A 12,412-nucleotide genomic window follows, 5' to 3' on the forward strand; every position below is an offset into this window, starting at 1 on the left:
CTTGTTTTTATGTGTTTGATTAGCATTTTATTTTTAAAATAATTAACATTTAAGTTGATTTTAAAATAACTATAATTTTCATCATTTTAATTCATCCTATGGCCCCCTTATAAGTTTGCCCTCTAATCTTATTATAATGACTACCAAAAATAATTAGTTATTTTGAACACAAAGCATTTTCTCTTAAAAGAGATCAGTCTGATGAATGATTTTTTATTTTTTTTGGTAATAACTGTATTTTTATTTTATTTATTTATTTTTGTGTGAAATAGAAACTGAAATAGTCAATGTTTTTTAATAGTTTACTTAAGATTTTATTTAAAGATGCATTCAGTCATTTTTGTATGTTGCACATTTGTCTGGGAGGGATACTCTACCCCAAAATGAAAATTTTGTCACTAATCACTTACCCCCATGTCGTTCCAAACCCATAAAAGCTTCGTTCGTCTTCGGAACACAATTTAAGATATTTTGGATGAAAACCGGGAGGCTTGTGACTCTCCCAATGACTGCCAAGTAAATTACACTGTCAAGGTCCAGAAAAGTATGAAAGACATCGTACATTATTAAAGTACTTTTCTCCCCAGCCTGGCACAAACGGCTCGGTTAGTTATTTTCTATGTGTGTACGCACACCGTGGCGCCGTTCGGCGTCTGTCCACGCTACCCAGCTACGTCGTGTTGTACTTGTTTGTTTTAGACGCGGCACTGCGCTTCTCGTCCGGTGTGCGACCGCCTTTAGACATGCCGAAAACTTGTTGTGTTCCGAAGACGAACAAAGCTTTTAGTGGTTTGGAACGACATGGGGGTAAGTGATTAATGACAACATTTTCAATTTGGGGTGGAGTATCCCTTTAAGCTGACACCTAATGGCATGGATGTAAAAGCAAAGGTTTCCTCCCGGTTTTCATCCAAAATATCTTAAAGGGGTCCTATTATGCTCTTTTACAAAGTCACATGCTTTCATGCTTGGTGGTTTGAAAAATGCATTATTTTTCACATAATTTACATTATTAAAATACCTTTCTGCCCAGCCTGGCACAAACGGCTCGATTAGTTCCGGCTTTGATGAAGGTCCGCCTTCCGACGAAAACTTGATGCTATAGCACAGCAGCTTTTCTTCTTCTTCGTTTTCTCTGATGTACTAACTCTGCAGCAGCACTTCTTCTTCGTCGTCGTCTCGTCTGATGCACTCAACCAAGAGTTCTAACCACGACCTCGCCCCTCCCCAGCCCAACCATTCGAATTTTTGTAGGCGGGAATTATTTTAATTATATTCTAATGGGCCACTTTGTGACATCACAAAGCCCGGAAACCAACGCTGTAGTCCAAATGAGCCGTTCGTTGTAGTTCTTGAAAAGGGATTTTTAAAAAATGAAACATCTCCCTTTGGAGTGGACTTTGAGATTTGTAACTTTGTAGATCTTTTTTATGCCCAAACATACACACTACACACTGACTAAAATTAAAAAAGTGAAAAGGCATAATAGGACCCCTTTAAATTGTGTTCCGAAGACGAACAAAGCTTTTAGTGGTTTGGAACGACATGGGGGTAAGTGATTAATGACAACATTTTCAATTTGGGGTGGAGTATCCCTTTAAGCTGACACCTAATGGCATGGATGTAAAAGCAAAGGTTTCCAGTTACAGACGCTGTTGTAGAAATTCTCTATTTATAGCCAGCCATGATTAAGTCTTTCTACGAAAGAAAGTGTCTGGTAAAAGGAGGTTACCAAGATAAAGGAAGTAGTATTGTCATGTGATCTAGACTGGTCATGTGATCTAGAAAAAAAACGGAAATAGCTTTTAAGTGTCTTGTCAGTGTAGATCATTTTAAACATTCAAAAGAGGCTTTTCTTTGGGGTGAAACTTTAATTAGGCCTTAAAGATGGCAGAAATCTGTGAATGTTTTTAGGCTAGTCATAAAAGTTATAGAAGCCATCAAAGACACCAAACTTTCAGGAATTTCAACATAAGGGCTTTTTTTTTGCACTGCACTAAATCCTGGGTTAACACATTTTTAAACCTTGTGTCAGTGGCAGTTTTAACCCTGGGTTATGTAGCCCTGCTCCAGACCAGGTTTAGCACCACTTTTGCAAGGTTAACCCCAAATTATAGTACCAAGGTAATACAGTGTAGAACGGTGCTCTGCTTTTGGTTGTTTAGCAAAAGACAACCAATTATAAACTCCTTCTCCTCTTATCTCATTAAATATGCATGTGCGTAGAAATTTCCAGAGTGGGTTTAGTTTCAGTTAGAGGTAAAAGTTGAACAACGACGAACATTTAGCTACATTTACATTCATTCATTTGGCAGATGCTATTATCCAAAGCGACTTACAGTTGAGGAACACAACAAGCGATTTATCATAAGATGGCAATAAACAAGAGAAGTGCCCAATATACAAGGTTATACAAGCCACTACTCATTTACCGACCGCACTCTTCTTGAGGGGATGTAGATGCATAGGAGAGAGAGGAGGTAGGAGGTTGCGGAGCCCATGGCTGTTCTGTAGGCAAGCACCAATGTCTTGAACCTGATGTGAGCCTCGACTGGAAGCCAGTGCAGAGATGAGAAGCGGTGTAATATGGGCTCATTGAAAACAAGGCATGCTGCTGCTTTCTGAGTCATTTGCAGAGGCCTGATTGCGTATGTTGGAAGTCCAGCCAGAAGAGCATTGCAATAGTCCAGCCGAGAAATGACAAGGGCCTGGACGAGAAGCTGTGTTGCATGCTCCGTTAGGAAGGGTCTGAGAAGCTCTGTCTTTGCCAGGTTGAGCTGCAGGTGATGTTCTTTCATTCATGCTGAGATGTCTGTCAGGCAGTCCGAGATCCGAGCAGGTACCGTTGGATCATCTGGTTCAAATGAGAGGTAGATCTGTGTGTAATCAGCATAGCAATGGTAGGAAAAACCATGTGCCTGAATTACGGGTCCCAGTGATGTAGTGTATATAGAGAAGGGGAGGGGTCCAAGAACTCATCCCTGAGGAACCCCAGTGACCTGTTGATATGATTTGGATACCTCTCCTCCCCAAGCCACCCCGAAGGACCTACCTGTGAGGTAAGACTTAAACCAGTGAAGTGCAGTTCCAGTGATGCCCAGCGATGAGAGGGTTGACAGAAGGATTTGATGATTAACAGTGTTGAACACAGCAGATAAATCTAGGAGAATGAGAACGGAAGATTTGGATCAGGTCTTGCACTCCATAGCACTTCAGTGACTGACAGCAAGGCAGTTTCAGTTGAATGGCCGCCACTTTTAAATCCAGATTGTTTATTGTCCGGCAGGTTGTTCTGTAAAAGGAAGCTTGACACTTGGTTGAACATAACGCGTTCAAGTGATTTTGCTATGGAAGGGAGGAGAGACACGGACCAGTAGCTTTCAACAAGTGAGGTGTCTAGTGTAGTTTTTTTTAAAGCAGTGGGGTTACCCGAGCCTGCTTGAATGCAGTGGGGAAAATGTCTGTGAGAAGAGATGTGTTGATGATGTGTGTGAGTGAAGGCAGAAGTACTTCAGAAGTACATGGGAAACAGCTTGTAGGAGATGTGAGGGGATTGGGTCTAGAAGGCAGGTGGTAGGGTGGCTGAAGAGGATACGTTTAGAGACTTCATCTTCTGTAAAAGGAGAGAAGGAGGAGAAGATGGTCAGCTGTGTGAGTGTTTGCTGTGAGTTCCTGGGTGAGTGGAGCTGAGAAATGACTGCTGATGGATGTGGTTTTGTTTGTGAAGTAATTAGCAAAATCGTCAGCTGTTAAAGAGGTGGTGGGAGGTGACGGAGGGGGACAAAGGAGAGTATTTAATGTTTTGAAGAGTTTGTGTGTGTCTGATGCATTGTTGATCTTATGGAAGAAGGTAGTTTTGGCAGCATGAACTTTGGTGGATAATGAAGATAGCAGTGACTGATACCTGCTGAGATCAGTTGAATCTTTTGATTTGCACCATTTTCTCTCTGCTGCCCTGAGTTTAGTCCAATGCTCGCGGAGGACATTGATTAACCAGGGATTGGAGGGAGTACCACGTGCTGGTCTGGAGGAAATAGGACAGATATTATCTAGGCAGCTAGTTAGGGTAGAAAATAGCATATCTGTTGCACAATTCCCATCTAATGGTGAAAAGTGTGTGGGGGTGGGAAGAGAGGACAATACCACAGAGGAAAGTCGAGAAGGAGAAAGAGACCTTAGGTTTTGTTTAAACGAAACTGGCAGAGGGGTTGGTGGTGTGGACAAAGGTAGATGTAGATTAAAAGTGATAATGAAATGATCTGAGACATGCAAATGTTTGACCAAGATGTTGTCTGTGATACAATTGTGTGTAAAGATGAGGTCGAGCTGGTTACCTGATTTATGGGTACCTGTGGTGTTGAGCTGCTGAAGGTCGAAAAAGGCTAGGAGAGAGTGGAAGTCAGCAGCATGTGGCTTCTCAAGGTGGATTTTGAAGTCACCAAAAAGTACTAGAGTGCTGGCATTCTCAGGGAATGAGGATAGCAGCATATCCAGTTCTTCTAGAAAGTTGCCCAGCTGACCTGGAGGGCGATAAATAACTACAATGTGGGTTTTTTACAAGGATTAGTGTGACTATAATGGTATGAAATCCAAAGTAAGTATTGTTAAAGTTATAAGAGCATGTGAGGTATTTCCAGCTTTTGGAAATGAGAAGACCAATGCCCCCACCTCTCCCAACCTGACGGGTGTTAGCTGGTATGCGATATCATGATTTTTGATCGTGGATGATTAAAATGTCTCCACGATCTGCTTTTGAAGAAATATCATATTGTGCTACAGCACACATTCTATCAGTTCCAGTTCTGGCAGCGTGACACACATTCGCATTAATGTTAACTCAGCGGTAGTGTTACACTCACAGAAAACTGCACTTATTCGCAATCACAAAAGTACATTATATGTGCTTTAAAGCCTCGCCGGTTAAACATTTCATTCGCATGCTGTTCTGACATGCACTTTTTCTGAGCATGTACACCTGAAGCACACGCACACTAAAAAGCCTGTCTAACAGCGGCTGATTACTGGACACTCAAGGTTTACAAAAAACATAGTTGGTTATGTCTAAAGTGAAAGTAAACCGTTGAGAGAGAAACGGATGCATGCCTGTATATTAGATGTGTGCAGGTCTAAAGTGACAGGAGACTAATAGTACTAAACATGCTGCCACTTGTCATTAAAGTGACAGTTCACCCAAAAATTAAGTCGTTATTTACTTGCTCTCATGTCGTCCCAAACCTGTATTAATTTCTTTCTTGTGCTGAACACAAATGAGGATATTTTGAAGAATGTGGGTAACCAAACAGTTGCTGGTCCCCATTGACTTTGATAATAGGAAAAAAAAAAGCGGACTAGCAACTGTTTGGTTACCCACATTCTTCAAAATAACTTTTATGTTCAACAGAAAAAAGAAACTCATTCAGGTTTAAAGCAACTTGAGAGTGAGCAAATGATGACAGAATTTTCATTTTTGGGTGAACTATCCCTTTAATGTTAATAAAACAACAAAACACAAAGAGAAAAATCAATCACTGTGCTTGACTGAAGAACTTTAATACAGTTGCTTTAATAAGAATCAAGTTCAAGTTCAGTTTTATTTCTAGAGCACATTTAAGCATGAAACAAGGCCAACCAAAGTGCTGCACAACATACAATAATATATAATGAGAAAATCAGAAAACAAATAAAAACAATTCAAAATCCATACAACAGCAAAAGCAGATTAAAACAATTCAAAGGCGCAGATTACTACATGTTAAAAGCCACACACACCCATATTTCGAACATGGGGAGAAATGAAGGAGTTTAAGATTGGGTTTAAGTCCCGAGATTGGGTTGAATACTTGCCCTATGTTCTGAGGGACTAAAAACAATAACTTCCGTTTTATCTGGGTTCAAGAATAGAAAGTTTTTAGAAAGCCATGATTTGACATCAGTAAGACAAGCAGTAAGAGTATCACTGGTAAAGTTTGTTTTCTTAGTCAGAGGCAAATAAATTTGTAGGTCATCGGCGTAACAGTGAAAAGAGACGTTGTGTTTTCTAAAAATAGAGCCCAGAGGAAGAAGATAAAGAGAGAAGAGAGCGGGAGATAAGATGTACAGTGATGCTTTTCAATAAGATTAGAAAAATAGGAGGCCTTGGCTTTCTTAACAGCTCTTTGATATAAGGACAAACAATTTTTTAGAATATCAAAAGAGATTTGCAGTTTGTCTTTTTTCCATTTTCTTTCCGCTTTTCTGCAGGATTGTCTGAGGGAGCGAATGTTATTATCAATCCAGGGTTCTAATTTGGGTTTTAGTTTAAAATGCTTAAAAGGTGCAATGGAGTTTAATACATCCGTCCAGACTGTATTTAAAGAATTGAAATGGTATTCAGCATCAAGATCAGAGAGTGATGACTCAACCGACAGGGAAGAGTTAACTTTATTGTAAAGCGCAGTAAAATCCTCGCAAAAATGTGACGAGTATACGCGAGTTTGTCTTATATCAGAGACTGTTATCTGGGGAATCTCATGAAGACACATCATAAATACAATGGGAAAGTGGTCAGATATGGGAATCAATGTATAATTTATACAGTGAAGTGTATATATTGTTTTATTTTTATATTTGTTCATTAAATTTCTTGAATGCTACTCTTAAATACACCTACTGTACCTGAAAAATAAAGCACTGTTTGTTTTATTTGTATATTATGTGTATTTGTAATGTGTATATTTGTTCTCAATTTTTAATAACAAAGATAAAATGACAAAGATTTTATCTTTGCCCACTTCCCTAAAATGGCCTAAATGTCTGCCATTCTTTTTTATTTTATATTTTGTTACCTTGGCTTTGTTTTTAAAATAGGGAAATTAGTTTGTCCTGCTCAGACAACTTGCAAAATAGTAAAACCAACATGACAAAGAATCGTGATAAAATGGTAATTTTCCTGAAAAAAAAAAGTGATGTGATAATTTTTGCCATATCTTTTGAGTTTGGGAAGTCCATAACATACAACTTTTTTCCTCTCACAGTCTCATCAGCACCGTGCAAGCAAACTGCGCTCAGGACGTCTTCATGACTGTAGCCAGGAGCATCTTTGAGGATGGCATTAACTGGGGACGTGTGGTGGCACTGTTTCACCTCGCGTATAGGCTCATTTACCAGGTGAAACTCTAATTTTGCCTTTTAAAACAGAATTTTAGTATTCTTTATCCATTTGTTCATCTTTGAATTATTTTAATTGAAAATGTTAACATATTGCCTCACCATTTGTTCTTCAATCAAAGTGCTGTGGTATTGCATGAATAATTGAGAAAAGGAAATGAAAAACTCCATCAATGCAAATTCATGATTGTTGATGGATCAGATTTATTAAGAGATGCTTATTCTTTTGGATAATGCAGATGTATAAAAATGATCTTTTATTCCTTTAGGCTCTGACTCAGAACCACTTTGACATTATCAAGAGGATCATTAGCTGGGTTTTACAGTTTATCAAGGAAAACATTTCTGCCTGGATCAGACAGCAAGGAGGATGGGTAAGTTGCTGTTTTTGTGTGTGTTGTCTGGCCACCCATGTGGAGCCACACAGGTCGAGCCAGACATGGGCCACCACACACAGAGAGACGCACCCACTCGAGCCAGGAAGTACATAAGCACAAACCCAGACACATCCCGTCTAGGAATATCCAGACACAAAAACCAACTGACCCAGCATGGCACGCAACTAGATACCAGTGATCTGATCTATCTTTTTAAATTGCATATCAAGAATGCCCGTTTTTGCTTTTCACATCTCATGTAAGAGTTGATGTTGTCATACTTCAGTAAGATGTGATTTGCATGTGCGCTGCAGAGCCTCCACCAGGCTGGCTGCAGTTCCTGGGGCCACTCAAGTTTAATAGCACACATATGATCATAAAGGAAGCAGAATGTGGGGTGCTGGGTTTAGACCTCAAACACTCAGGCGTCATGGAGCATACTGTGGCCCTGAGAACTGGAATACAGTGAACATGTGACAATATTTACAGTGTGCTACGCAGCATGAGCCTGAAGAATGCAAACCCAGCCAGGGAGGAGAAGAGATGCTTCTATGTTTGACCCTCATTTTTGGGGATTTGAGAAAGATCAGGCACCTGCTGTTTACAGTATTGTACTGCAGGGGAATGTGCCACCATGTATAACCATTAGGCAGTTGTGGCAAAATGGTTAGAGAGTTGGACTTGTAAGCCCGCAGGTGATGTAGATTTACCGCTGATTACAGAATGGCTTTACTGACAAGATGCGCGTTAAATATAGCATGCGATTTATCGTGCAGCCCTAGTTCAAATATTGTAGTACCATATCTACTAAATTATTGACATTATATTTGGATTGTATAGCCAGAAGTGTTAAGTTTTATGCTGTGACTCTGTCATTTATATGTGTGATTTACCCCATGCACATCAGCAGATATTAATTAGGCTTGTCACTACACCAAATTGTTATAAACTGAACAAAACCTTATAAGGAATGAATAATTCCAAACTACATCTACTATAATATATTTTTATATCTACTACATCTATATACACTATATATATATATATATATATATATATATCAACTTCTTGATTGTTTATATCATTGTATAATTTTAATAATATCATCGAAAAGTGATATATTGAGTATATATGGTACATTTAACTTTGCCAGCATACACCCAGTACACTCATGTAAAGAAATATATACTACATAGCAAATATCAGAGTAATAACTTCTGGTAATTGATTCAAGATTACAATTAATGCCATTATTATAGTTCATTTACACAAACAACTGAAAGCCTTGCATTTTTTTTAAGCGCAGTTAACACATGACCCCTGTATACATGCAGTTCATTTAGTTAGCAACTTTCTCAACATCGTAAAATAAGTTTAATAGCACACATATGATCATAAAGGAAGCAGAATGTGGGGTGCTGGGTTTAGACCTCAAACACTCAGGCGTCATGGAGCATACTGTGGCCCTGAGAACTGGAATACAGTGAACATGTGACAATATTTACAGTCTGCTAAGCAGCATGAGCCTGAAGAATGCAAACCCAGCCAGGGAGGAGAAGGGACTCTTGTACGTTTGACCCTCATTTTGGGGATTTGAAAAAGATCAGGCACCTGCTGTTTACAGTATTGTACTGCAGGGGAATGTGCCACCATGTATAACCATTAGGCAGTTGTGGCAAAATGGTTAGAGAGTTGGACTTGTAACCCGAAGGTCGTGGGTTCGATTGTCAGTACTGGCAGGAATTGTTGGTGGGGGGAGTGATTGAACAGCACTCTGTCCACACTCAGCACCCACGACTAAGGTGTCCTTGAGCAAGGCACCGAACCCATAATTGCTCCCAGGACGCCGCAGCAAAAATGGCTTCCCACTGCTCTGGGTGTGTTTACAGTGTGTGTGTGTGTGTGTGTGTGTTCAATACTCACACTTGTACCATACTTGGCTTCACTTCACTTCATCTTATGGTTCAAATTAGGGCTGCACGATAAATCGCATGCGATATTTAATGCGCATCTTGTCAGTAAAGCCATTCTGTAATCAGCGGTAAATCTACATCACCTATATATATCAACTTCTTGATTGTTTATATCATTGTATAATTTTAATAATATCATCGAAAAGTGATATATTGAGTATATATGGTACATTTAACTTTGCCAGCATACACCCAAGTACACTCATGTAAAGAAATATATACTACATAGCAAATATCAGAGTAATAACTTCTGGTAATTGATTCAAGATTACAATTAATGCCATTATTATAGTTCATTTACACAAACAACTGAAAGCCTTGCATTTTTTTTAAGCGCAGTTAACACATGACCCCTGTATACATGCAGTTCATTTAGTTAGCAACTTTCTCAACATCGTAAAATGCTAATGAATATGGCATCTGAGGACTACTTCACAAATGACTAGTGATGGCTAATGAGCTGGTCCTTTTTAGTCAATCAAAAACACTTATGAATCAAAGCAGTTACATAATTAATCGGATTAATTTACTGAACCACTGAAAGTTGCTTTCGCCATATAGATAGATTTGTATAATCTCTAAAAGGTCTGAAAAGTCATTAAATAGCAACCGGATTTGTATACATCTTTCCTGTCGAATTGTGAAATGATTGACTGCTGAGGGCAGTGAATTCAACAAGAATTACATGTAATTTTTCTGGGTATTTATTTCTTCTGAAAAGTATCAAAAAAGTCATTATTCAATGAAAAGCTTCCCCTCCAGCACTGCTCTCTAATCTCATTAGCATTTGTGTAATTCAAACAGTGTTTTCCATTTTTTAAATTTTGACAGCACTGGTTCCATTCATTTGTGTAGTTATGGAAAACTTCCACTTACCGCAAAAAATCCCTCATTTGTCTTCCACGGAAGAAAGTCGTACAGATTAGGATTATTGGATGGATGTCATTCAAAGTCTTGAAAATGTGTTCATATGCAGGGTGTATCTAATGCTTTCTCTGCCTTGTGTTGCAGGAGGGCATTTTCCACAACGTGTCAAGATGGCGTACTGTGTCTTTCCTCACTGCGATGGCGTTCATTGTAGCTGTTGCTTACTGGAGAAGAACGCGCTAAAATAAAAGTGAAAGACATGCCAGATTAATAATTCTCACAAATGTGATATCAAAACTCATATTAAAAGCAATACAGTGTGTAAGTGGTGCAATCAAGTGGACCAATCACGGGTCATTACAGACCAATCATGCTTCATGCCTTACTATGTTTAAAGACAGCCACTGCAAAAGACACTGTAGCCCAGGGCTGTCCAAACTCGGTCCTGCAGAGTTTAGCTCCAACCCTAATTAAACACACCTGAACCAGCTAATCAAGCTCTTACTAGGCATAGAAACTTCCAGTCAGGTGTGTTGAGGCAAGTTGGAGCTAAACTCTGCAGGACACCGGCCCTCCAGGACCGAGTTTGGACAGCCTTGCTGTAGCCTTTTATTTTGAATTTCTATTTTTTTTTAAACTCCCTGTCGGCTGTTGTTGTGTCTATCGTTTTTATTACAGTTGAGTCAAGGAACATCTTTCGCCTTGATTTATTTATTTAAGGGATGTGTTGCTATATTCTGAAGATTTGTAAGACACTGCACTTTTTCTCCACCCGTGCCTTTTACTCTGTAAATTAATTTTCTGGCTCAGGTATCAATTTTTTAATGTGCCACATAACATACCAGCCCTACCTCGAATCAACTAAATATCTGAGACTAACTGTTTACCAAACGTTTTTTTAAAATTATTACATTAGGAATACAGGGACACAGGGCTGAAAAAGAGGTAAAATGTAAAATATTAAACCTTTTTTTTAAAGAAAGTTCAACCTCAACAAAGGTTTAAAATGCCGTTTTAGTGGTGTAAATGATTGAAAGGTTCAGCATGTTATTGGTGAAATACAGTGAATGTGGACAATAATTCTTGCACACCTTGAAATAAATATTACAATGAATTACTGAGAGACGTCTGTGTATATTCTTTCATATACATTGATGTGTATGTTCCTGGCTAAAATATGCATTTTCTGTTGTTTCTCTTTACCCAAACCATTTGTTTTTGGACATATACCATGGTAATTATGTGGTATTCTGTAAGGTTAATTTAGTACACATTTAAAAACAAAGGTTTTTAATTGGCATCAATGGTTCCATTGAGGCCCTTTTTTCAATTGCACAAAAGGTTCTTTACAGTGGAAAAAGTTTCAGATTATTAAAGGGGTCATATGATGCTTTTTTTAAACTTGAAATCGCATCATATGACCCCTTTAAAATATTTTTCAAACAAAAATGTTCACAGAAAGGTTCTTTGGGGAACCCAAAATAATATCTCTGTTGCATTGCTGTGGTAATCTCTCTTTGGAATCTTTATTTTTTAAAGAATGTACAATGTTATCTACATACTGATCACTGAATTAAAGTACTGATATCTTACTCCTATATGACCTCTAAAGTTTTGTCTTGTTTGACCCGGTCACAGTGTTCTCAACAGGACAGCTCACTGAATGAGTAACAGTCGGTGATAGAGGGCCCTTATTGTTTCATTATTTCCTGTTGTAATCGGAAGCATTCATATCCATTCTAAATCATCTCTGCCATGGGATCCACAGGTCTGTCGTCTCTCAAACCACTAGAAAGAGGATCCATGTGTCAGACTGAGGGATGCAGTTAACTGTTTCCGTCAGACTCTAGTTCCCTCCAACCAGAGCTCAGTTTCACTCGTAAGTTAAAGCATATGGGCTGCTGGTGGGTGACATAAATATACTGTATATAACAATACCTAATAATAAATGGCGTAAATATACAGTGCCTCCTCCCTCCCCCCGAAAAAGACACTTAAACCACACTGACAAATGTGTGGATTTCATTTGCATAAATATAATAACAAATG

The 12,412-nt window shown here is 38.8% G+C and overlaps 1 protein-coding gene across 2 annotated transcripts in view; it reads left to right on the forward strand.

Moving 5' to 3' along the window:
• The window catches only part of LOC107730087 (apoptosis regulator BAX-like), a 14,572-nt gene extending 3,725 nt beyond the window's left edge, over positions 1-10,847 (forward strand). For both annotated transcript variants that reach the window (XM_016540823.1, XM_016540822.1), the window contains exons 4-6: positions 7,014-7,146; positions 7,416-7,520; positions 10,508-10,847. In XM_016540823.1, coding sequence (XP_016396309.1) covers positions 7,014-7,146; positions 7,416-7,520; positions 10,508-10,606 — 337 coding nt within the window. In that variant the 3' untranslated portion in view covers positions 10,607-10,847. The remainder of the gene's footprint in view (positions 1-7,013; positions 7,147-7,415; positions 7,521-10,507) is intronic.
• The last annotated feature ends 1,565 nt before the right edge of the window (positions 10,848-12,412 follow it).

This window comes from Sinocyclocheilus rhinocerous, unplaced genomic scaffold (genome assembly GCF_001515625.1).
Source record: "Sinocyclocheilus rhinocerous isolate Xijiao unplaced genomic scaffold, SAMN03320098_v1.1 scaffold878, whole genome shotgun sequence".
In the NCBI taxonomy this organism is placed as follows: Eukaryota; Metazoa; Chordata; class Actinopteri; order Cypriniformes; family Cyprinidae; genus Sinocyclocheilus; species Sinocyclocheilus rhinocerous.